At 41.3% G+C, this 27,747-nt stretch overlaps 1 protein-coding gene across 2 annotated transcripts in view; it reads left to right on the forward strand.

The window, feature by feature from the left end:
• The window catches only part of mmp28 (matrix metallopeptidase 28), an 88,324-nt gene that overhangs the window by 53,146 nt on the left and 7,431 nt on the right, over positions 1-27,747 (forward strand). For both annotated transcript variants that reach the window (XM_073053789.1, XM_073053790.1), the window contains exons 4-5: positions 13,855-14,076; positions 17,872-18,117. In XM_073053789.1, the coding sequence (XP_072909890.1) occupies positions 13,855-14,076; positions 17,872-18,117 (468 nt within the window). The remainder of the gene's footprint in view (positions 1-13,854; positions 14,077-17,871; positions 18,118-27,747) is intronic.

Genomic DNA, 27,747 nt, shown 5'->3' on the forward strand with positions numbered 1-27,747 from the left:
GAACAGTCCAGATGGAGGGTCTCAACCTGAAATACTGACAGTCTATTTTCCGCCACAGATGCTGCCTGACCTGCTGAGTTCTTCCAGCAGCTCGCTCTTTGCTCAGTTTGAAAGTACATTTTCGTTGCTAAGAGAGTGGAAAATGATTAACTATATCTATCCTTTCATCAAGACTTTCTATCTGCTTCCTATCTTCCTGCATTTCTCTAGCGCCCCAAGTTAGTTCAGAGCAGAGGAGCTACGCCTGCAGGATGCGCATTTTCAACCTCTCTGGTTGCCTGTCATCTAGTTCACAGACTGGTGGAGTCTGCTTCAGCAGCTGACAGGCCCAAGGGAGAGATTAGACTCTTGGAAGTGACGAAAACTGCGCTGTTTAAAAAAAACCGTCAAAGCTGATTAATTCTGGAGCTTTGGGAATTACTGTCAGGAATCTAGGTGACCAAGCATCCCTGGGAAATTTTGGAAAGGATGTTTGTGGTCAGTGATTAGATGCAGCACAGGAATCTTTGTGCAAGCAGCTCATTTCCTAGCCGCGGGAGATGCTAACATTTGCCACAGCATTCTTGCTGTGCAAATCTCACAATCGAAGGCTGGGGTCTGATCACTCTTAGATTTGCTTTAGTTTTTAGAAATAAAGAATGAAAATGATTTTTCTGATAGTAGCTTTTGATGTCCACTGGGGCATCCAGTGGATTGTTTTAGAGTTGTAAGGACAAGTAATTTAAAATGATGGTTTTTCCTGACCTCCTGACTCTTTCCATTCACTCACTCTGTGCACTTGCAGAACCGAGACAAGCTCAGCAAGGAAAGTTGCTGGTTTGGTTTTACCCCAAGATTTCATGGATCTCAGCTTACACAACATAGTTTGTTGACCGCCCCAGACAAGGAAAATATCAGCAGGGTACGGGGATCAGGGGTATGGTGGTTGCTGATGGAGGTATGTGCATCAGCAAGATTGGGTTTAAATATTTATTTACTTATTGAGATACAGTGCAGAATAGGCCCTACTGTCCCTTCGAGCTGCGCTGCCCAGCAAACCCCGATTTAACCCTAGCCTAATCATGGGGCAATTTACAATGACCTACCAATCGATACATCTTTGGACTGTAGGAGGAAACTGGAGCACTCGGAAAAAACCCATGTAGTCAAGGGGAGAACATACAAGTTCCTTACAGGCAGCGGCAGGAATTGAACCCAGGTCCACTGGTACTGTAAAGTGTTGTGCTAACCACTACACTACCATTTTATAATTGCTAATTGGTTTATTGTTTCATTGAAATACAATGAAAAAAATTCTTCGTGCCGTTGTCGTATCCCAGCCTGGAAAAAAAATGTTGAATTAGAGCTTTGTCCTTTAGGAAGTTTATGTGTTTTCTTCAAGCCTGTTCACTGCCCATGAACACGAGCAATGTGTGTAACCAGTCCTGGGTTTGTAGCTTTGTAAATCATGCCACATCAAGTAATGGAACCATGCACACTGCTGAGGAGTCATGACAGCATGACTGTGTTTCCCCTTGTGGGAGAATATAGAACTAGAATCACTGTTTAAAAATCAACTCTTGTCCACTAAAGGCAATAGAGGAGGTGATTTTTTTTCTGTCTTGGAGTCTTTGGAACTTTCCTTCACAAAACGACAGTGGGATAATAAATCAGCCATGTTGGAATGGCGGAGCAAACTGGATAGGTGGAATGGCATAATTCTGCTCCTTTGTCTTATGGCCTTATGTCACCCCTCAGCCTCCTTCACTCCAGGGAAACCAAGCCTAGCCCATTTAATCTCTCCTCATAACTAAAATCCTCCAATTCAGGAATCAATGGTGAATCTCCTCTGCACTCTGCCCAACACAATCACAGTCTAGAACTGCACACAATATTCCAGGTGTAGCCTAACTAAAGTTCTGTAAAGTTGCCAAATAATCTCTCAACTCCTACATTCTTTGCCCTCTTTTACGAAGGCAAACAAGTCTTCCCCACTCTATTGACCTATGTTTTCAGGGAACAATATACATGGGCTGTAAGGTCCCTCTGTTCATCAGCATTCCTTAGTGCCCTACCATTTACTGTATATCTCCTACCCCTATCTGACTTCTCAAGATGCATCATCTCTCTCTTGTTGGAATTAAAGTTCCATCTGCCACTGCTTCACCCAATTTTCTATCTGATTAATATCCTACTGGAGCATTAGACAACCTTCCTCACTATCTACAATGTCATCAATTTTATATAATTCACAGACTGACATTCACATCCAAGTTGTTGATACATATTTTTCAAACAGTGTCGGTTCCAATACTGATCCCTGTGCTACACCACTAGGCACAGATTTGTAGTCAGAAAAACATCCTTCCACCACTCCCCTATGCCTTCTATTACCTAGCCAATTTTGGATCGAATTAAACAGCTCACCTTAGATCCCTTGTGTTTCAACCTTCTGGGCCAACCAACCATGTGGGTCTTGTCAAATACCTTACTGAAATCCATGTGACTGCCAACGAAAGCCACTAGAGAGACACAACACACACAAAATGCTGGTGGAACACTGCAGGCCAGACAGCATCTATAAGGAGAAGCACTGTCGACGTTTCGGGCCGAGACCCTTTGTCAGGACTAACGATACACAATACAGGCAGTATAAGAATATTTATTTATTCAGCACACACAAGCTGACAGTCTTTGGAGTCACTCTGGATGGAGGCTCTCTGACCCAATATTACATCATATTTTATATATTGAAGACAATTTCTATAGTTACAATGCATTCATAATGCTTCCTTTTAGTCATATATATTTTACAGATTATCTAGATCTTCACATCAATGCAGCCAAATTGAGTGTTAATCACTGCTGTCTCTGAACTGCATTCATGCACATGCAGACATCTCAGATCAATGGGCTGTTTATTGCTTTCATGCATATGCAGACATCTTAGGTCAATTGGGTGTTTCCTGTTCTGCAATTAACCCCAAAATGCAACTCCAGGAAGACCATTGTTCTGACCTGCATTTTAAATTCAATCTACAATCCATATTCAGATCTGAAGACTGTTTGTTGTTGGAATTAACATTTCCTATATTCCATTTTGCAACTGTTCATGATAGACATTAATGATCTGGAAGAGGGGGCCGAGCGTAGTGCATTTAATCTTGCTGATGATACTAAATTGAGTGGAAAAGCAAATTGTGCAGAAGATGCAGAGTGTCTGCAGAGAGATGTAGATAGGTTAAGTGAGTGGGAAGATGGAGCACAATGTTGGTAAATGTGAGGTCATCCAGTTTGGAAGGAAAAATGAAAGAGCAAATTATTATTTAAATGGTAAAAAATTGCAGCATGCTGTGGTGCTGAGGGACTTAGGAGTTCTTGTGCATAAATCACAAAAGGTTGGTTTGCAGGTGCAGCAGGCTATCAAGAAAGCAAATGGAATATTGGAGATTGAATTTAAGAGCCGGGAGGTTATATTGCAACTGTACAGGGTACTGGTGTGGCCACATCTGGAGTACTGTGTGCAGTTCTGATCCCCTTATTTGAAGATATACTGGCTTTGGAGACAGTGCAGAGGAGGTTCACTAGGTTGATCCCAGAGGTGAGGGGGTTAGACTATGTGGAGAGATTGAGTTGTCTGGCACTGTACTGGCTCATCAACTTGTAGTTATCTAGCTTAACCCTGCTGCTCTTACATTAAAGAACAATATTATTTATTCTCCAGTTTCCTGATAATTCTCCTGTGACTAATGATAATGCAAAAATTCTTTGTCAGGGCCCCAGCAATCTCCTCTCTTCTTTCTGTAGCATTCAGGGATAAATCACATCCTGAGGATTTATCCACCTTTCTTGCATTCCAAGACATCCAACACCTTCCTTTCTTCATGACTGTCAAATTGTGTAACTTCCATTGTCAATTGGAATGTTACCCTAAAATCATTGTGTTAATAGTTTTCTAATTCCTGAAGTAAGCCCATCTAAGATTTCCAAATTGTCTTCATTTAAACAAGGATTAATTTAGTGCAAATATATTCAGTGTGAGGAAGACAGCATCTTGAGCTGTAAATGCATTGCATTAAATTATGAACATAGAAAATTCAGATATCGAAGCCCCCTCTGTCATTCAATAAAATCAATGATGATCATTTACATCAGTGAATACAGATGAAAAGTATATACTTAGTACCTCACCCACATTTTCTGACTTCAGATATAAGCTACCACTTTGATCCCTAAGGGCCCACTCTTTTCCTAGCTACTCCTGTTGCTGAAATGCATATAGAATAAGAGCATAAGCACTTAAGAAATAGGAGCAGGAGTTGGCCATCTAGCCTGTTGAGCCTGCTCCGCCATTCAGTAAGAACATGGCTGATCTCAGCTCAAGATCTTTCATCTATCCTAATGCCTTCAGATGTTACTTAATCTGACCTACTAAGGGCATTTTGTGACCTTTTTTTCCTCCTAATTTATTTTAAAAAATCAAGATTCAAAGTACACTTATTATCAAAGTCTGTATGCAGTATATAGCCCTGAGATTTGTCTTTCCACAGACAGCCACAAAACAAAGAAAACCATGGAACCCATTCAAAGAAAAACATCCGCACGCACGCATGCACACACACGCACACGCACACACACACGCACACGCACACACACACACACACATGCACACACACACGCACACACACACACACACACACACGCACGCACGCACGCACGCACGCACGCACGCACACACGCACACACACACACACCATATAACACAAAATCAATAGAATCCAGGCAGATTCTGTTAGTCTCAGAAGTGCTCAATTCATTGTAGCTATCCACACATGTCCTGTGCTTCCTTTGCTCCCCTGATCAAACCTTTAATGACCTTTGTTATTTAAATCAGTCACTCTAGATCTTTGGAACCAGTTTTGAAGTGAGTTAGGGTTCTCAATTTCTACTGCTGAGATAAACATCTGGCCCTCTAAGGTGTTGTAAAATTTTCTTTTGATTGAATCAGATATGAGTTATTAATAGCAATAAATTTTAAATTAAGGTGGTTTTAAATTTAAACTCAAAAGTAATTTCCTGTTGTAAAAAGACATTATCAAACTGAAAAGATCAAGAAAATATTGAAATAAAGCTTACAAGCATTTTAACAAGAATGGTAGAGATGCAATTGGCAGAGGGATATAATGTAAATGTAATCATCTCATTGAAGCAAATATTTCAAAAAAAGCTTGAACTATGAATTACCTCTTGAAATTCAATGTTGATTCAACGGTTGAAGGTTGAAATGGTATTGTTGGTTTTAAAAGCACTATCTAAGTTGATTATTCAGTACATTCCCAGGGGAGTGCTCTGTTGCTAGAAGCATAATATGTTAGACAAGACTTTAAACTTGCTCAAGTACCCAGAATCTGAATCGGGTGTATTATCACTGACACAATGAAACTTTTTGTTTTGTGACTTAAAGGATCCCACTGTCTTTTCCAAGGAAGAGGATGAAGCATCCTTGAACCTAGCCACCATACATAGCCTCAGCCCACATGTGAGCTGAACACTGCTCTCTCTTCATTATAGTAGCTTCCAATGTCAGTGGAGACTTAACTCAAAGGTTTTGCTCCCAGGATCAATGTGTTAATAATTTTCTATTCCCTGAGTTTACTCATAAACACATTTCTACTTGTTTTCATTTGAAAAGTGAAGAAGTTAGTACAAAATATATTCAGCGCTGAGGAAGCAATAACATTGAACTCAGAATGTAGAGGACACCTAAGAAATAAAAATAGAAGATCCTCTGTCAATGATGAAGATCATGGCTGATCTTTCACATCTGTATTGCCTTTGTGCAGTAACCACGCACTCTTGTTTTCTGATCTCCTAAATTTATGGGTGTTCATCTTATCTCAGATTAAGAGATCTGTCATCCCAGGAATCCATTTGGTGAACACTCCAGTGCCATTGGGTGGAAGACCAAGCTGAGATATTCCAGCTGAGGTCTTACCTGTACCCTGTATAATGCTAATTATATGTCTTTATTTTGCTCTTGCAATAAGAGCCTGTACACTATTTGTTTTCTGAATAGTTTGCCGTACATTGACTTTCAGTGATTTATGTATAAGGACACCCGGGCCCTTCTGAACAGCGACAGATTTTCATATCTCCGTTACCATGTGGATGACTTAACAATTTTCCTTCTTGTGTCTTTGCCCATTCTGCAGTTCTGGTTGAATTCCTTTGAAGCTTCCCTGCCCTTTCCTGGCAATGCACACTGTCACCCAGCTTGGTAACAGTAGACACCTCGATTGTTTTATGCTTGGTCCCCTCGTCTAAATCATTGATATAGATTGTGAACAACCTGTCACAAATTGAAACCTCTCATCCATTATATGGCACCTTATCATAGGGCTTCTTAAAGTTCAAATCCACATTTCTTAATCTTCCTTTCTCTATTCTGTCAGTTACAACCTATAACAGATTTGTTAACTCTGTCCAATCATTTTTTCTTAGACCCCACTTCCTTCTCACCAAATTCCAATATTGTCCCTCCTGTTGAGGTCAGGCTTACTATAGCACTCTGTTTTTTTTCTCTCTCTCTCTCCTTTCCCAAAAGTGAAATTACATTTGCCATCATTCTACTCGTTATGGATTATTGGAAATTGACAGTCAGTGCACCCAATACAGTATTACCATCTCCAGCCCTATCACAACCATGGTATTTTGTTCATCAGCTGAACATTTATTAGCTTTCAGCCACATAGATTCTTCCAATACTTTTTTTCTAAACTAATTCTATTTTCTCAACTCATTATTTTCTATACCTATAGTTCTCTGCTATTTAAAGAAGGCCTGTTAATGTTTTCTTCTGTTAAAACAGACTCAAACTATTTGTTTAATTTATCTGCCATTTTCTTGTTACTCAATATAGTTTCTCTTGTCTCAATTTCATCCACATTAACTTTTGCTCATCTTTTCCTGTTTACATATTCAGAGAATCTGCCTTTATGTTTCCTGTTAGATTACTCTAAATTCTACTTTCCTTGTTCTTATCAACATTTTCTCTGCTGAATTCAGAACTTTTAACCTTAAGCCTGTAGTTCTTTTGATAATAAAAGCCTTTTCCTCTGATCTAATGTAGTCTAATTTCATTGCCAGCTATAGAACCACTTTGCCTGGTCGGCTTTTGGGCCTCAAAAGGACTTATTTGTCATAAAGTCTGCGTCAATTTTCAAAACGTTAGCTATTGCTTGTTTACTTTGAATGCAGTATACCAACCTACCATAGCTAATTTATGTCTCTTATCTTTGTGATTTGTTTTGTTAAGTGTTAGGATCCTGGATTCAGATTAAATGAAATAATTTTCAATCTTAATGTTAAATTCTGTCATATTATGATCACTCTTTCCACAATGCCCATTAACTGCAGGATTATTAACCCTTTGTATTACATAATGGTAAATCTAAAAAATCTCTTTCCTTGTTTGTCTTTGATTTAGAAAAGTATGTGCACGTTCTATGACTTCATCCTCTACACAATTGGTTGATACAGTACTTTACATCCCATCTGAGAATACATGAATAACTCCTTCTTTTGTTCTTTATTTCTTAGCTCAATTCAAATTGATTCTTCTTACTGATCTTTCTGAGCTCAAATCCTTTCAGCTGTTTTTATACAATCCTTTATTACCAGGTCTAGGCTATCCCACTCCTTTACTACTTTGCCCCTCTTTTCTAAATATTTTGCATCATGGAATGTTGAATTCACAACTTTGGTTACTTTGCAACCAGGTCTCTGTCAATACGATTGGATTGTACCCATTTACTTAACAGTACTTCTACTTAATAGTACATTTACTTAAATGTACCCATGGTTTAAACTCATCTATCTTGTCACAAATACATTTTTGTCTTTCTACCATTTTTTATACTAGACTTTCATTGAAGTTTTACTATTATACTTTGATGCACTCTGGTTGAGGTTAACTTTTCTGTTTTCTTTACATTTCCTCCAAATATCCCCCAAATTGTGCAAGTAAATTTGTGGATTCCCATAGCTGATACAACCATACTTCCTTCGAAACTGCTTCCTGAAAGAATTTAATTTCTTCCACCCGGTTTCTTTATCTCTGTCACATCTGTCTTAATGACATCAGCTTCTATACCACTGCCCTTATGACTGCTATGTCCCAAAGCTCCCAAACCACCATTGTTCTCTGCCTGGCAAAGCAACTAATGTAATTAAAGACCCCTCCCACCCAGTCTCTCTTCTTCCTTCAGGCAAAAGATACAAAAGCTGGAGAACATGTACTATAAAGCTCAAATACAATTTATAACTCCTGAACAGATCTCTAATATGATAAAGGTGAACTTCTGATCTTTCAGTCTACCTCATCATAGCACTAACACCTTAAATGCCTACTTGCACTGTACTTTCTTTGTAACAGTAACACTCTATTTTGTATTCTTATTATTTTCCTCTTTGTATTTCCTTAGTGTACATGTTTGTAATGATCTGATTGGATGGTATATAAAACAAAACTTTTCACTATTTCTCGGTACATGTAACAATAAATAACACTGCTAATAACCATTCCTGTTCCACTCCCTCCAATTCTTCTTCCTCTTAGACACATGATAGAACCCCCCATTCCATATTCATTTGGTCAGTTTCTGATATCTCCAATGCAATGCCATCAAGTAACTCGACTTCCTTCAATATTACAAAGAGAGTGTTCTTTTTTTACATTGAAGCTTCCACAAGACATGGGAAAGGCAGAAAAGATAGCAAAGCAGCGTTGAGGTTTTGATCAGATTAGCTGAGATCTTTTTTGAATTACAGAAGAGCTGAGCGGCTTCTGCCTGCTGCTCATTCAGATCCTCACGTCAACCTGAAATGAACCTGAGAAATTCCTTCAACTACTGCAGATCCCTATCCATAAACTAGCATTAATGTCTCATCACTGCAGGGCACTGGGATCTTGTTGATAATGGGAGTTTTATACCAACTCATTGGGAAAATGGGAGGATGTTTCCTCATGGAAGAAGTTAAGAGGCTTTTATTTTTCGTCAAGCACATTGAGCTAATGGTCTGCATTAATGGTGTGAGTGGTAATGATTTCTTGGATTTCTTGCCCTCAGCGAAGACAACCTTTGCTCAAGCAAAGACCCACACACAAATTCCAAACTCTCTCCAATTCTGAGGGGAATCTGGAGAAATATAAGCCTGCAACTACTTCCTGTGCTGACGCTTCAAATTGTTTACTTGGACTGCAATAAAAGTGTTCAGACGACCTTATCTTACAGAGAACGGTGATTATTCCAAATGGGAACCGCTCCACAGCTCTGTCTACATTTAATGATTTGTTAATGCTAATGTTGGCTAGAGGGATATGCTTTAAAACACTGCAAATAACAAAATTCTGTTCTTTTGCATTTGCCAAGAAATGCAACTGTGGCTGTCGGTTCTCATGTCAGAAGGGAACCTCTGATTATCTCAGAGAGATTGCTGAACATTCCACTGCCCAGTCAACCAATACTTCCTTCCACAGGCTAGCCTGCCTCTCTGTTATGTTACTGGATGGAAGAGAGAAATTTGGGTCTTTCTTTGTGATGATTTTTACGGACCTAAGTTTAAATTAGAAACTCTTTCAGTTCCCAATTACTATTCTTGCTAATGGTCATTGTTGGAGGATAGTATTTTCTGTGATGCATATTCTGGTGGAATAAAACAGACCTACATTGCCAGGATTTTTCACATCAATAAAACTAATATTTTGAGTACATCTGGTGTTCTTGAGACCATCAACTTAGAAGGAAACAGTTTTCCCATGGGAGTGTAAAACTAGAGGCTTAGTGTGTAAGGTAAAAGTTTAACAGGGACTTGAGGGCTAACTAAGACAAGTTTCACAACATCTGCCGGTGATATTCTGATACCCGATCCATCTAAATGACTATCAAAACTGAACTCACCAGTTGGTTATAAAGACAAACATTGTGGTGGATCCTGTTTGAAATTCCTACTGTGATACCCTGTCAGCTTCACTAAAGTTAAAAAGTTAAAGTCTGTCCCAGCATCAGGCTGGTGCTGGTTTCCATGGCGTGAAGCGACTGAGAGTACAAGACTCCATCCCCCCACCCCCACTCCCTGGATAGGACACCGGTCTATCGTGAGGTTAACCCCCAGCATTTTGCCGGTACCCATTTTCAGCTGGGTGGACTGGAGCAATGTGTGGTTAAGTGCCTTGCTCAAGGACACAACCCACTGCCTCGACTGGGGCTCGAACTCACAACCTTCAGATCACTAGACCAATGCCTTAACCACTTGGCCACACGCCACACATCAGCTTCATTAAGGACTGTTAATATTTGGCAAATGTTCATTGGAACCCTGGTAAGCTACAGAGTGTTAGTCTCAGGTAAAGCAGCTGGATGAGATGCATTGTTGTACTGCAGTCTTTCTGTGAATCCCCTGCATTCTCTCACCCACTTTCAGCCCTCTGTAGAATTCCAGCTCAGAAACTCAGTACTCCTTGCCCTGTTAACAAATGCCTTAAATAGCACCTAACTATGTAAAGTACTAATTCAGTCTTTATGTCTCTCTGTGCCACAGTGACAATGGACTGCCTGATTGGGTGCCAGTGCAATTTGTTGCAATAGTCCGTGAGCCAGTAGGGTTGGTCGGTACCATCTGAGGGGAATAATGCTCATAGTGATCTTTGGCAAAAAATCTCTAGAGTTAGAAAATATGTGATGGCATTGCACCAGTGGTAGTTTTATGTGTGCTAGCATGCATTTTATAACACTACCCCAGAATAGGCATTTCTGAAAAGCAGCCAATATAAAGTACAACATATATATTCAACCTAGTGGTATTTTGTCTTCAGTGATCCCTCAACATTGAAATTTGTCATAATGATAGCTGAGTTCAAGCACTTTTCATCAAATGTTGTTATAAAATCCTACATTGAAAACTATGTCATTGGTGGCACTCGCAGTACAGTGCCCAATTTCAGTAGAGTGAATCATTTCATTTTTAGAAAAATATTTGTCTGTTGTTTATTTTGGAAAAGTCAATAAAAACCCTAGGGCATATATAATCACATGGACTTGTAGAAAATTTATTCAGGAATTCAAATAAGTAATCACTTTTTGTACATATTCCATATTAACATCGGTACAGCAGAAAATGTTACCCCCCTCAAAAGGTAAAAAGCCTCATTTGGAGAGATTTCTGGAGTTTTATCAATGTCATGATATTTTCAATATTGTTGTATCAAATCAGAACAATCTTAAGCTTTTGTCATAGCATATAGAATTACAGTACAATAATTCTAATGTGGGGTTCCACATGGCCATAACCTAGGCTCCATTTGGTTGTAAAATGAATATATTTAATCAAAGACTGCTTTCCATACTTTATTTTCCATACTTTCATAACCTATTAATAATCATAATGATTTTCCAAGTCTTCCACGTCTTTCACATCTTCATCTGAATTTTCCATACTCTCTGAGGTGGATGCCTGGTTCTCACAGTCTGCCAGTCTACACATGCCAGTACACCTGAGGTCATTTGCAACACACACACACATCTTGGGAGTGAACATTTTTTGGACAGTTGCAGGCCAGTAGATCCAGGACGGCATCAGGTGCTGGCTGGCCTTCAATCCAGTGCACCACCAACTGTTCAGTTTCCTCTTCCCTCTTCCAACCTCTGCCAACAGGGCTTGGCACTTGTGGGTCCTTCGCCAAACATCTTCTCCATATACCAGCCTGGCAGTTGGCTCACTGTGCATGTTTTGTTAAGCAGTCCTTGCATGGTGGGAGTTAATGACTTTCGATTTCACCTTTTTTTGACACAGAAAAGGTGATACCTGAGCTCATCGACCTTGGCGGTCAATGGTTTTGGAGCATACAGGAGACATGTAAATGCCTCCAGTTTGTCCATCAGTTCTGGGAAGAGGTCCTATTCCTGACCCAACTCTAAATATGTGTCCTGAGTTTCCCTGTTGCTGGTCAGAAGTTTTAGGGCACTTGTCTTCCCTTTGCCTGCAAAAGCGCTTACAGTGTCACATCCTGTATATGTGTGCAACCCAATGAGAGCCCTACAAACCTCTATGCCAACAATGGCAGCAACCTTCCTGATGTCTACAAGTCTTGTATGGGTTCTAGTGCCACATTTATAGAACAATGGGGTCTCAATCTTGTCACAAAATGCTAAAGACATGATAAAAACATCAGTGTCTTCTGAGCAGATCACTACAGTTTGGTATCCCTCTCTTGTGGCTTGGGCAGCATGGAGAAGTAGGTGGCCATCTGCTTCTTCTTGTTGACACTGAAGAGCTGACACCTCCTCACCATCTTGAGATATGATTCTGTAACATTTGTCATTCACTGTTGCATACAGAATCTTCTCCTGTAGCTCTGCTCTGTACTCCGCCTTCCTCCATTCATGGATTATGAAGCTAATGAGACTATTTTTGTTACTGACTTTGGTCAGGAAGCTCCTCCACTGCCTCACCATCTGTGTGCCTGTGATACCTTGCAACTCATGACCGGTCTCTTCAGCCCGTAGAGATCTTTCACTATTCTTGATAGAGTTCTTCTTGTATGTGTCGAACACAACATCTATTCAGCTACTCTGACTGCTTTTCCTCAGAGCCATAGCCACATGTCACAGCATATATTATGTCCTGACTAACTGACTGAACCAGAGCAGAGACCCTCCGTGTTTGAGTCTTGATGTCAGGATTTCCAGTGAGCAGTCCAACAAGAAGCCGCTCTGGTTGATCCGGTATGGAGATATGAACACTATTTTTCACATCAGATGGATGGAATGGCCGGAGAGTCACAGTCATCTCCTGTCTAATGATTGATCTGATATGTGATGAAGTCTGATCTATGATCTTGTCGAAATTGGTTGCCTTGGCCCTCCAAACTTTGAGTTCCCACTGTAGAGTTTGATTTTCCAAGACAACGTCCTTAATGATACACTTTCAGGAACCATTAACAATTTTCCTTTGTCATCTGGAAATATACCTACTGAATTGCCCAGCTCAGATTCCAGTTTCCTACGAACGTGCTTCCTTGTAGAATCTTGCAGGAGTGTAACTCCATCAGATAGCATGAAAGATTCAAGTTTTGTGACCAAAGAAGTGACTTGTACAATCATCTTGCTGGGTATGATATCAGTTCTGATATACATAGAAAACTACCATCGCTGCAATGCTATCACTTATTTTCTAGCACTAGGGTGTATACCTTGCCAAAAATCACTATAAGAATTACTCCCCCCAAGTGGTACCGGAGGCCCACATTTGGGGTCCTGACTCACGGACTACAAGTCTTGCTTTGCTCTAGCTGATATATAAATGGAAGTTGGTGTATGTTTCCCTAGGGGTAATGGACATCTATCATTGGTGTCTGCTCTAATATGCAAATTGCTTAGAGCATGCTCAATCTAAGGTCAAGATGACATGCAGTACTAAAGGGGCGTTACATGAATATGCCTGGTGTTGCTAAATACAGCCAGGTCATCCTCAGAGGTGAATGTAAAAGATTCCATGGCACTTTTCTAATGAAAAGCTAGGGAGACCTTTCGCCCACATCTTGATCTAATTCTTCAGTGAGCTGGAATGGTTAGAAGGAGACCTGCTCTGCTGACACTGTTGTTTGTAGGAGCTTGTGAACCGTAATTGTTGGCAGTTTATTTCCAAGGTTACAGAGGCACTCTGTGGCTTTAAAGCACATTTGCACAACCCGAGCTCATGTAGAGTAAAGGAGCTAGCATCAATGCCTGTCTCTAATCCTGATGCACGGTAAGTGTTTGAATGGCTTGATGTGAGTAAGCTCTAACAATGTCCCCGGCTTTGCTTCCTTCCCTTCAGGAGAGAAATGGTACAAGCACAACCTGACTTACAGAATCATCAACTGGCCCAGGTACCTGGAGCAACACCGAGTGAGGATGGCAGTGAAAACCGCCTTTGAGCTGTGGAGCAACGTGTCACCGCTGACCTTCGGGGAGGTACAGGACGGGCCTGCGGACATTCGCCTTGCATTCTACCAAGGCGAGCACAATGATGGCATTGGCAACGCTTTTGATGGACCAGGTGCTGACTGCTGTCTCATCGTAAGATTCCTATTTAACATGCAGTCTGTGTCCAGATTCAAAGTTATACATTGGTTACGCACCAGTAGGAATACTGTGTACAGTTCTGGTTCCACACTACAGGAAGGATGTGATTACATCTGACAGTGCAAAGGAGATCCACTAGGATGGTACAAAGTGTAATAGAAGACAGCTTCTATTAGTTAAGGATCCTGAGATAGAAAATGAGAGTGATGACAGGAATGACCTTTGCACACAATTAAGTGCAGTTTCATTTGAAGGGTTAGTGACTGAGGCAGATGTAATGGAATGAATTTTAATAAACCTTCTGCTTGCACCAACCCATCCTGCGCTATGTGTTGGGACATTGGAAAAAATTTATCAGGGTTCTAACATGGAGTCCAGTAAGAGAGGCCCCTTTGGAAACTTCCCTTTTGTAAACCTGTAAGAATCAAATAGATGAATTGTAAAAGGATGCAGAGCTGAAGGCACAGAGAGCAAGTTAGATGCTATTGGGACTATTTCTGCTGTGCAGCGTGAACATCAGACTGGGCTAACATCCTAATTGATAGTGCAGCAATAAAATTAACCCACCAATAATCCAGAGAGGTCCAGAGTTGCTTTTTCTAAAATTGGCAGGACCTGTAAGGTCATTCTTCCAAGAAATAGTCCCATCATCAATGCTTTATCTCAATAAAGAGTCAAAATCTGGGCCCTAATGAAGCAGCGACAAGATATAGAGTCATAAGGCTTTGAAATAGGTCCTTCTGTCCAACTGGTCCATGCTGACCAAGATCTCAAACTAAGCTAGTCTATGTTGACCCATATCTCTCTAAACATTTCCTATCCATGTGACTGTCCAAGTGCCTTTTAAATATTGTAATATTTATTCATTTAGAGTTGCAGCATGGAACAAGTCTTTCTGGCCCAACGAACCACCTACTTAACACTATCATAATCACAGGACAATTTACAATGACCAATTAACCTACCAGCTTGTGAGAGGGAACCGGAGCACTCAGAGTAAATCCACTTACTCACGGGCAGAAGGTACAGACGGCATTGGAATTGAACTCCTGAATGCCCGAGCTGTAATAGTGTCACACTACTGTGGCACCCACAATATAGTGTCTGAACTGCTTCCTCTGGCAGCTCACTCCATGTACCGACCATTTTCTGAGTGAACAAGTTGCCCCTCAGCTTCCTATTAAATTGTTCTCCTGTCACTTCAACCAATGCACTCTAGTCTTGTTTCCACAACCCTGGGGAAGTGTACTCACCCCTATCTAGGCCCCCCATTTTATACACTTCTAAAAGATCAGCTTTCATTCTCCTACCCTCCAATGGAAAACATCCTAACCTGCTCAACATCTTTGCATAACTCAGTCCCTCAAGTAGCAGCAACATACTCCTAAATCTCCATTGCACTCTTTCCAGCTAAATGGCATTTTTCCCACAGCAGGGTGAGCAAAACTGACCACAACAGTTCTCTCACAGTTGATGGACCTTGAGGCCAGATTCCATCATGGTCTCAAAGTGGTAGTCAGATTCCTAGTTGGCTCCTTTGCCCATGGCCCAGAGTGGAAGTAGGGGCTTTGCTCAGCTTTCCAAGCTGATACCTCAGACCAGGTTGCTTTCCTGACTGTGCCTGGAAAAGCACAGTAAAGATCACCACACAACAAGCCCTTTGGTGGCATGTTATCTGAGAACTTAACCTTCATTTTAAGAGATATCTTGGCTGTTCAGTTCCAACCATAACTATGAATGTTCTCAGAGAAAGGTCATTGTGTTTCACCATATGTGCCAATAACCCTGTTCACCAGTATTTTCCAACACTTGCCTTCAGCTTCATCTTGGCTAGTTGCCCAGGGGCTTACGACTCCTCCCGGTGCCTGGAGTAACCGAGGTGTTCAGTCTCACGTCCTTGTTAAGTCTGCTGGCTGCCTATAATTCCCCTAAGCTTTGTTCTTGCATGCATCTGTCAAGACCAGCCATCCACATCTCACTTCTAATCTCAGGAAAACTGCTTCAACGAAACATTAATTGCTGTTGGGACTTCCTAAGGGTCCAGCTTATTGGTTTCGCAAAGTAACCTGGCTATTGTTCAATTTACAGAAATCTGATTTTATGGACTTGAATTCCAATGAGTTGAGAATTTAAGGTCAGGGGTTATTCATGCTCAGAGCTGTGTCACAGCTGGTTTCCAGTTGAGGCAGCTTGCTCCTGAGCCTTGCCGTGTTCTTGCTCCAGGGTTTATTACAAACCAAAGGCAGAATCTAAGGCAATGATTGTCATCTGGTGGCACCTTTCCATCATCTCTATCACAATCTTGTCTCATTTCTTGTTTCACTTCTAATGTCCAAATATTTTACTGTGTACAGATTTACACATTTTCACTGTAAGTGACATAAATTTCCATCCTAAAGTGCTCTTTCCCAACTTCTGGCCATTTTGACCTATATTGGCTCTTTTTTATGCCTCTAGAAGTCTGAGAAAGTTTGGGGAGGCATTAAAACTGGAATAAGGTGTCACCAAACCATATTTGCTGTTTTTGTGTTAAATCAAACTGTTGGAGGAATTCAGTGGGTCAGGCAGCATCTGTGGAGACAAAGGGCTGCTTAATGCTTCATGTCAAGATTCTGCTGGGGATTTGTTTTGAGAGTGTGCAAGCCATCTGTCACAGCTATAGAGGATGTTAAACAGACACGTCTTTAAACAGATGAATCTCTAAGTGGACACTCTCTAATCAGGTACATACACAAAACTTGCATGCCTTGTTTGTGTAAGTTGCTTTGGCCAATGAGAGGAACCCAATGTTGTCACTTACTTCCAGTTACACCACTGGCGTTTAGGGTAACAATGAAGGTCCTCCATCTCTGGCAATGTTCAGGGCTTCTTTCATCATGTCAGTGACTTCCTCTTGGTTTTCACTACTGTCAGTCATGCAAGTCCCAGGTGGAGACTCAGGAATACCATCACACTCAGATGTAGAAGGATTCTTCATTGATATTTCCATAACAATTTTGTTTTACCATTCAGGGTTGTTAGTCCTGAGCTGAACCCCCTGAACCTGGAGGAGCAATGGATCACTCTTAGCCTGTCTTCTACCCTTTGACCTGTTTGGCATGGGTGATCCTACCAGAGGGCAAAGCATAAAGCCCTGACTCTTCAGGTCATTGAGGCACGCAAGCCTCCAAACCACAACAAGGTTGTGGTCCTCTTGGGGGAAAGTTGTCACTGTTAGGAATCATCTCCTTGTGTACAATCTTTCAGCCTGATCTCTGTGCAAGAAAGTTAACCTTCAGAACCATAAACTGCAAGCTTTTATGTTCCATTCTCCCTTCAAAGTCAAGTTAATTTTAGACTAACAGTGGCAGTGGCTGCTAAGCTCTTAATACCATGATTCAAATTTGTGATTATGTAAGGTTTCGGTTTGTTCTTCTGAATCACTATTGATTCATCTCTGAAGGAACCACTAATCCTGAGTAATGTCCAGCATTAAAGAAAAGATTTGGTGGTTGAAACTTTGGGCAGAAATCAGGATCAGGAAAATAATGTTAGCTTTGAAGCTTGGTGATGTGAGTGGTGTTGTGTGGCATTTGGCTGATTGCATTGCGCTAATGATAAAAGCCTTGATAATCTACCTGGGATTTAGGCAGTTGTGGTTTTGGTCAGACAACTTCCTAATGCATTGAGCAATGTATTACAGAGCTCACTTTTTAACCCTATTTACTTATAACTATATTTGGATTCTGGAAATCCCACAAATGTCCTGAACTTGCTTTCCCCGTTACAGGTGGAGCCTTGGCCCATGCTTTCTTCCCTCGAAGAGGAGAAGCCCATTTTGACAATGATGAGAGATGGTCCCTGAACCAGGGCAAAGGCAGGAACCTGTTCATCGTCACTGCACACGAAATTGGACATACACTGGGCTTGGAACATTCTCCCGTCAAAAATGCCTTGATGTCTCCATTTTATAAAAAGTTAGGCCGAGACTTTATCCTCAATTGGGATGACAAGATGGCCATTCAGAAACTATATGGTAAGCTTTAGATTCAGATTATTTGTCCACTGTAGTTAAAACAATTTATTACATAATTAAGATTCAAGGATGCTTTTAAAAACATTGAAAAATGTGCAGAATCTGTACCAACATCTGGGGCTCTCTGGCTCCTAACCACTCAAAATGGAAGAGGAGTTAATTTGGTGCACAGAGGCCCAGCAAGAAACAGCACAAGGAGCACGCCACCTCACTAATCAAGCATTCATTCGTATTGCCAACCTCTTCCTTCCCCACGTGTGCCAGAGCCCGTGGTTGCCATAGTGACCTCATCAAAGTCCAAAGAACTGCACTGGAAGTAGCTTATTCCAATCCTGATGACTTGTGTAAAAAGAAGGCGGCAAAACTCTACTAAAGGCAAGAGGCAAAGAGGTTAATTTTCATCTAAGGATAGAGGTGAAAGATCCATAGTGGAAGGAGGATCCAGTGTGATCACAAAATGTCAAGGAGAGTGAAGGTAAGTCAGAAAGACATGATTACAATGAGCAACAAACTGACGGGTGATGTTGTCACAGAAGATTGGGCAGTGTCCCTGCACTAACTCGGAAAGGAAGAAGATTAAGCCTGGCAAGTTGGTAGCATAAAGACTTCAGGGGAAATATTGTGAGGAACAATGCCAAGAAAATGGGAAAGAGAAAAAAAGTTTAAATTTCTTTCTGGCATAGAATGACACCACATCAAATCTATGCCAGCTTTCGGAGCATTCCCATTAATCTCATTCCCCACCCCACCCCCATGTTAAGTCAAGTTGAGTTCAGTAGTTCCATTTAATATCAGTGAAATGTATACAATAGACATCCTGAAATTCTTGTTATTTGCAAACAGAAGAGTGTCCCGAAGAACGTGTGACAGTAAAAATGTTAGAATGCCAAAGCCCCCCCATCCCCCCCTCGTGCATAAGCAGCAATAAAGCAACTCCACATCTGCTACCTTCTTCAACAAAAAAAATCACCAAGCATGCAATAGCAAAGCCCCCAAGAGAGGCCATAATCTGCAGTACAACAAAAACTAATCATTCATCCGACAATTCAACATAACACTTGCTCTCTCTCTGATAAAGAGACAGAGAGGTGTCACCCTTTCACAGTGAGAGGGGAGACGCAACAAAACAATTTGCTGATTTGTCATGTGCACAAGTACAGAGGGGTACAGAATAACTTGCAACAGATCTATTAGGCATGTATGTAGGTAGAGACAACATAAAAAATGTAAATGATACTCAAATTATTTAAGAGAGTTAAGAGAGAAGAAAGATGGTGTAATGACAAACAGCCTACTAACACATAACCTATTCTCTCCGATATACTTACAATCCTCCCACTGACTACCTACACACAGGCTAATCTACAGTAGGCAATTAATAGCACATTGTCATACAGGAGGAAGGCAGAGCATCTGAGTAAACCCATGTAGTCATAGGGACAGAATGCAGACTGCACACGGTTAGTAGTGGAGGCCAGGATTGAATCTGGGTGAGCCTGGCTGAGAGACAGATGATATTCCCAGAATGCCCATGTCACACCTTGGGGTACGTGAAGCTCATGTAGTTGGAGACCAGAAGGAGAGAAAGTGGTAAAACCAAGCCCAGGAATGAGATATGAACAGACTGTGTTCGAACCCAGAGGATGAAAACGAGAAATGATTTTGAATAAAACCTGTTAGATGAAAGGGGAGGGAGAAAGGTGAATGAGTTGCATTGACAATGTTAGCTTTGAAGGTTCACAAAGATTACATTTTCCAGAGCAGAAGTGGACCTGCACCCAGTGTTAATTTGTCACTGGTTGTTGCTGGAGGTCAGCGAATGGAGACAAGGTTGAGCAGATCAGCAATGATGGGCCTGTCCCACTGGATTCTGAGACCCTCAGCAGTGTAAATAATGTGAACGACCAAGTACTGGTAAACCCTTGATAACTTTTACTACTCCTGAAGCAGAATTACCGATTGGACTTGGAGTGTTGGAAATGCGACCCTTCTACCTCATGTCCATTTGAATTTTCATTATTGTTCACTATGAAGTTACTGCTCTTCACAGAGATGGAGATATAGTAGGAGTTAAGAGCTCAGGTAACCCAAACCTTATGAACAATTATCACAAGAGATTCTGCCAATGCTGACAATCCAGAATAACATCCAAAATGCTGGAGAGACTCAGCAGGTCAGATTCACCTACGGAAATGAATAACCGGTCGATGTTTCAGGTCAAGTCCCTTCCTCAGAACTCCTAGAAATGATAAATTTGTAAATAATACATGGGCCAGTCTGACCCAAGTTGTCCTGATTTCAAATGAATATGGATAGGGAATTGGGCAACTTGTATTGCTGTACATATTCCAAGTGGTTTAAACAGAATTCCCATGTAACTTGTCCTCAGTGACTATATGATCCTTATAGGTGAGGGCAACCATTTGGACCATCAGACAGTGATACAGTGACTGGAAGGAACTACAGCATTCTTTCTTTTCCTCCCTTCCATCGGGCACAAGATACAAAACCTCGAGAACACGCACCACCATACTCAAGGACGGCTTCTATCCCACTGTTTTAAGACTCTTGAATGCACTTCTTACACAATAACGATGAATTAGAATCAGGTTTAATATCACTGGCATATGATGTGAAACTTGTTAACTTTGTAGCAGCAGTACAGTGCAATACATAATAATAGAAGAAAAATATGAATTACATTCAGTGTGTGTGTATATAATAGTTAAATATTTTATGCAAAACTGTAACTAAAAAAATAGTGAGGTAGTGTGCGTTCAGAAATCAGGTGGCAGAGGGGAAGAAGCTGTTCTTGATTGATTGAGTGTGTGCCTTCAGGCTCCTGTACCTTCTTCCTGATGGTAGCAATGAGAACAGAGCATGAGCTCTTGATCTGTCAGTCTACCTTGTCATTGCCCTAGCACTTTATTTGTATCCTTTATTGATTTGCACTTCCTCTGTATCTATAATACTCTGCTTTTGTTTCCTTTTGTGCAACTTCAGTGTATTTGTATCTAAAAGGATTGTCTGAATAGTATGGAAACTTTAAAACTTTGATCTGTATTTCAGTAGGTTTGACAATAATAAGCCAATTACTAATTACCAATACTACACACATCAAGTTCAGCATTAAATTGGTTCTAATAACTCCAGGATTTGCAACTGACCCCTTTGCAACTAACTCCTTTTTTCAGAGGGGTTAGTTTTATTCGTGGGTTACTTTGTGGATGAATAACCTCACTGTGTAGGTTCCACACTGTCTTTCAGTAGATCTTGCTTATACATTTGTTCCACCCTGGAAATTTAATTGAAAACAATATTTTGAATTTACTTTTCACAGAAGTAAAGGAATTCTAAAGCACTTTCCAAACCTAATGTATTACCTTCAATGTTGCAGTGTTGGAAGATAACTTGTATAAAGTAACTTCTCTGTTGGACACCTAATATTTGGTTCTTCTAACTATATTCTCTGTCTATTTTTCAAACGTTGTTTGGTGTTGCTAGGAAAGTATTCCAACCTAGGAAATAGGACAAGGAGTAATGCACGTGGCCCATTGAGCCTGCTCTGTCACTCTGTCAATCCACTTTTTTGCCTGATTTTCATAAGCCTTGCTTCCTTCACAGTCCAGACATCTATCTGCATCAAATATGTTCAATGACTGCTCCACAACACTGTGTAAGAGTCACAATATTCTGAGGGAAATCATTCTACAATGCCATCTTAGATGGGAGACCCAGAAACCTGAAACTGTGCCCCCTAGTTCTAGGCAACCCAAGGAATGAAGTCCTCTCGGTGGGAGCTCCACAAAAGTTTGGAAAAGCAAAGAACATTCTTCCCAGGATTTCTTCAGTTAAATCTGGCTCCTGCTGTGGTTTGTGGAAGCAGACGTTTTCTGGTTCCTTCATATGTCTCAGGAATGGAACAATGTGTGAGAGGCATAAGAAATTCCTACCAGAGGAACAAATCACAGAGCATATTGGGTATGATGTGGTGGTCTACTAGACCTTAAAGTTAGCAAAGCACACCTAGAAAACGAGAGAGGTAGATTGTAACACTGGATTGCTGAGCTTTTGAAACCCAACCTAATGTCCATTATTGCTGTGTTTAGCTAGTGCTGGTAGTAAAATTACATTGGAAAACAGTGTACGATCTGCATAACTGGCAAAAGCTAGAATGCCTTCTTCTTAGACCTTCCTGCCTCATCTCATCCCACCACTTCCTCAGCACGACCCTCAAGCCAGCCCCTGAAAGCAATACTGAAGGCAGCTCTGTACATTGATGGGGGATAAGTCCTGGCCTCACCTGGGCTGGAGAAATGAAAACAATTGCACTAGTGAGAACTAACCTCTACAATTTTACTCCACAATTATTTCAGCTGACCAGGAACTGGCATTTTTGCAAGAGAGAATCAGAAAACCAGAGCACAGCAGACCATAATTCCAGTGTGTGGGTTGACTGTGGGGTGAATAGACACTGGGGAGTAGTCCCCTGACTTGTATGGTCCAAAGTGGAACATTTCCAGCAATATTTGTGGAGTAATTATTTCTTGAAAAATAAACTGGACGGCACCAAGTATTGTGAATGGTTACTGTCTCTTCAGGAATTCCAGCCCAGTTCTGGGAGATTCGTGAAATTGCTTCTGTATTACTGAGTGAGATGGCAGATTAGACTGGGTTCCTGATAAGGCTGCTTGTTGCTGTGAGGTCACAAAGTCCACTGCTATTCCCGTTCTCCACAGGGTCTACGCAAAGGTCTTCTGTAAGAAAATGGAGTAATTAGGAACAGGGTGCTAAAGTAAGGCTTTTCTTTTGCACACACATTTCTTCATTGAGCAATCTGTTATGAATCCTCTGGAGACACCCTGCTTGGAAATGCTCAGATGCAGATCTCCATGTACTGAATTTCCCATGCTCGACTGCTGGGAGCAATGTTGGTTGTGTGCCAGGTATTTTTCACAGGAGCAGAGAGTCAGTCCATGGAATTAACTGTCAGCTGGTAGGACTTCCTTCTTGCATTTGGAAGAGGTTGTGTTCAAATTCGACTCTGGAGAGAAAAGGACAAATTTGAGGTGACCCAGTGCAGTGCTTTTGGGGTACATTACATCACAGCCTCACTTACCTTTTTCAATGAACTCAGCTACAATGTTCTGGTTAATACCGGAGCTCCCTGGGTAACCAGTGATCTGCCTTATGAAATTGACTTTACACAAATTCTCCTATACATTTTTCAAGTTAGCATCATTTGTTTAATAATAAACTGTTTCATAACAGTGGGGTTGTCAGTGATAATAAATCAGCCGTAATAGAAAAATGGAACAGATTCGATGGCCGACTGTCTTGTGAAATTTGTTAATGGCTACTGTATATATTTCATTTGTAATTATGGTCCAGGTGATTCCTCAGTGAAGTGAAAGAAATAAGGCAAGTTTATGCACAGCGATACTGTAAAGGTAGTTACAGAAAATGGAAGTTTCTGACTTCCAGAGACATCAGCTTACACACAGTGCTAAGGGTGTAACAGTGAAGGTACATAGAAAAATGATGAGTGCATGGAATTATGATGTTGTGGCTCCTACAGAGATTTAGCTGTCACAAGGGCAGGATTAGCTACTTGATGTTCTGGGGTTTAGAGGTTTTAAAAGGGACTGGAAAGCAGGTAAAAGGGTAAGGGGGTTGGGATTATTAGCATTACTAATCAGGGAGAGTATCACAGCTGCAGAAAGGGAAGATGTCATGGAGGAATTGTCTACTCAGTGTGGGTGTAAGTCAGAAACAGGAAGGGAGCAACCGCTCTATTTGGAGTAATCTAAAATCCCCACCATAGCAACAGGGACACTGAGGAGCAGACAAGTAGACAGACATTGGAAGGACAACAAAATAACAGGGTTGTTGTCACGGGTATTCTCAGCTTCACTAATACTGATTGGCAACATATGTTAGATGTGTCCAGGAAGGACTCCTGACACAGTGTGTAGATGGGCTGACTCAAGGAAAGGTCATACTGGAGCTAGTACTAGGCAATGAATCTGGTCAGGTGGCAGATCTCTCAGAGACAGTGACCATAACTCCCTGACATTCGCCATAGCCATGGACAAGATTAGGAGTAGAGGGTACGGGAAAGTACTTAATTGGTGGAGGCCTAATTATAAGGATATTTGGCAGGAATTTAGAGGTTTAAATTAGCAGAGATGTTCTCAGAGAAATATACAGTGGAAATGAGGAGGTTGTTTAGAGAGTACAGTACTTGGTGTGGGATTTTGGATAGATTTGTCCAATTGAGGCAAGGAAAAGATGGTTGAGTGAAGGAAAAAAGGTGGAACATTTATTCAAGAGGAAGAAGGATGCTTATTTAAGGTTTAGGAACCAAAAATAAGGCCAGGCTCTTGAGAGTTATAAGATAGTGCCAGGAAGGAGCTTAAGAATGGACTTAGGAGAGCTAGATAGAGCTAGACATGAGAAAGCCTTGGCGAGTAGCAATAAGGAAAACTCCAAGGTGTGCTACAAGTATGTGAAGAACAGGAGGATGACCAGAGTGAGGATAGACCTAGCCGGGGATAAGGTGGTGGGGGGGAGGGGGGGGGACATGTGCCTGCAGTCAGAGGAGGTAGGAGACATCCTTAATTAATACTTTGCTTCACTGTTCACCAGTGAGAAGGACCTGGATGAATGTGAGGTCAGTGTAGAACAGATTAATGTGCTGGAGCCCGTTGAGGTTAAGAAAGAGGAGTGTTGGAACGTTGAAGAACATTAAGATAGTCACCAAGGTCATATGTGATATACCTCCGGTTTCTACAGGAAGAGGGAAGAGATTGCTGGGGCATTGAAGATGATCTTTACATTCTCACTGGCTACAGGAGTAGTACCAGAGGATTGGAAGATGGCAAATGTTGTTCATTTGTTTAAGAAGGGTAATGGGGATACTCTTGGGAATTATGGATCTGTGAGTCTTACGCCAGTGGTGGAAAAGCTAAAAGAGAGGATTCTTAGGGTCAGGATTTCTGAGCATTTGGAGAAGCATAGTGTTATGAAGGATAGTCAGCATGGTTTTGTGAAGAGCACGTTGTACCTCACGAGGCTGATTGACTTTTCCGAGGAATTGACAAAACAAGTGACTGAAGGTAGAGTGGTCAGTGTGGATTTTAGTAAAGGTTCCCCAGAAAGCTAATCTGGAAAGTCCAAAAAGTCACATGGGATCCATGGGAAATGTGGTTATATGGATTTGGAAGACAGAATGTGATAATATATGGATAGTATTCTGCCAGGAGGTCGGTGACCAGTGGTGTTCCGCAGGGATCTGTTCCAGTATCCTTGCAGTTTGTGATTTTTATAAATGACTTAGATGAGCAAGTGGAAAGCTGGGTTCGTAATTTTGCAGATGACATGAAAATTGGTGGTGTTGCGGATAGTGCAGAAGGTTGTTGAAGGAACAATGGGATATTGACAGAACGCAGAGCTGAGCTAAGAAGTGGTAGGACCAGTTCAAAACAGAATAGTGTGAAGTGATACACGTTGGAAGGTCAGACTTGAAGGCAGAGTACAAGGTTAATTTCAGAATGCTTAGCAGTGTGGAAGATCAGAGGGATCTTGGGGTCCAAGTCCTTGGATCTTTCAGAGTTGCCACACAAGTTGATAGGGTGGTTAAGAAGATATATGGTGAGTTGGCGCTTTACAAAATTCTGATTAGGCCACACTTGGAGTATCGTGTTCTGTTCTAGTCACCTCAGAAAAGGTGTGGAAGAATTTGAGAGGGTGCAGAGGAGATTTACCAGGATTCTGCCTGGATTTGAGAAATGTTTTGTGAGGAAAGGTTGAGCATGCTAAGGTTTTTCTCTTTGGAGCAAAGGAGAATGAAAGGCAACTTGATAGAGGTGTAAGATTATAAGAGGCGTAGATGGAATGGACAGCCAGCTCCTTCCTCCTAGAGTGGCAATGGCTAATACTAGAGGGCATCAAGAAGTGTCAGAGACTTTTTAGAGGGAGAGTGGTACATGCCTGGAATGCATTACCATGGTTGGTGGTAGAGGCTGATACATTAAGGACATTTAAGAGACACTTAGATAGACACAGGGATGTAAGAAAAATGGAGAGAAATATAGGCTGTGTAGGATGGAAGGGTAAGATTGATTGAGGAGTAGGTTAGGGGATGACACACAATTGTGGGCCGAAGGGCACCTACTGTGCTGTACTGTTCTATGTAACCTTAGTCGGTAATATTGATTTCAAGATCTTGCTGTGCCATCTCTTTTCCTAGATCACAACAGTGAACAAATAAAGCTCTTAGGGATTTTCAGAGCTCTTAAAAGGCAATGATATAAATGCAAGTTTTTTGTTTTAATCCAGAAACCCAACCTATCAACTTCTACTTATATTTCCTTAAGGTTTGCCCCACACAAGGGACATACAATTGCAATAGCAACTTCAATTGATATAGCTACCTGAATATAAGAAAAGTCTCCAAGGGAGCTCATGGGAATATTGTTCAACACAATTGAGAGTGAGCTGTATAAAGTGGTGATGGATCACATAACCAAAGGTCTGGTAGAGGAATGAACATAAGGAATACCTGAGAGAGAAACAGTGGTTAAGAGGTTCAGGGTACCAAATGGCACCAGTGAGTTCTGATACATTACCGATCCTTTTCACTCCCACTTCCACTGTCGCATGGTCCCACTGCGATCCTGCACACACTGAAAGACACTGATTCTCCATTAGACTTCCTACTCCCCTTCCTTTCACAGCGAAGTTTGAGTGGCATTGAACAGAGAAACCAAGATATTGCAAGCTCAAGGCAACTGAAGAGGTTAAAAAGCTGAATTTCATCATTTGGTGATGACCTTGCAGTGTAATTTAGGAAGAGCTAATCTGTAAACAGCCAAACGAGAAATGCGTGGCATTTTGTGGCATAACTGATGCAATCTGCTGGGAGGCTGAGGGATCTCGACTGGAGTGGCGCCTGTCGGCTTGCTACGGTTTGGCTTGTGCTGTGGGGATTGGGTTGTTATTGTTAACACAGCGCAATCACCATTACCCTAACAGGCCTGGGGACAACAACACTGACTGGTTCATTAAGAGTTCGGATAAACAGTTGCGAACAGATATTGCACTGAAAATTCTTCAGTGTGGGGTCAGTAGGTGATGGGCAATCATGGCCATTTATCTCACCGGACGTGTTCTCTTTCTCGCACACAGTCTCTTACTAACATTGACTTTCACTTTCTCTCACTTGCAGTTGCTGTATTTCTGTTTCTCCGTGAACGTTGCAATAATTATTTACCTTCCTCTCGCTCCCTCTTTATGCAAAAGCATAGTTCTGCTCTCTTTATATGTGAATCCACTCTTTTGTGCTCTCTGTGTCTCTACTTGTGTGTGTCAGATTTGCCCAAGTGGATTTTTGTTTCTGGTGTCATGACACTCTCTCCGACGGTGGGTGTTACATTCCTTTCACTCACCTTTCCACCTCCATCTCCGTGATTTTACTTCTGTATATGGTTTCTCTCTCCATCTCTCAATCTCTCTATTTCTCTTGGTGAGAATCTCTCTTGCTCTTCCTCCCCTCTCTGTCTCTCTCCCTCTTCCCACTTTCTCTCCCTTACTCTCTCCCCTTTCTTTCCTTCTCCCTTCCTCCTCTCT

The sequence above is a fragment of the Hemitrygon akajei genome, chromosome 8, assembly GCF_048418815.1.
Source record: "Hemitrygon akajei chromosome 8, sHemAka1.3, whole genome shotgun sequence".
NCBI lineage: Eukaryota > Metazoa > Chordata > Chondrichthyes > Myliobatiformes > Dasyatidae > Hemitrygon > Hemitrygon akajei.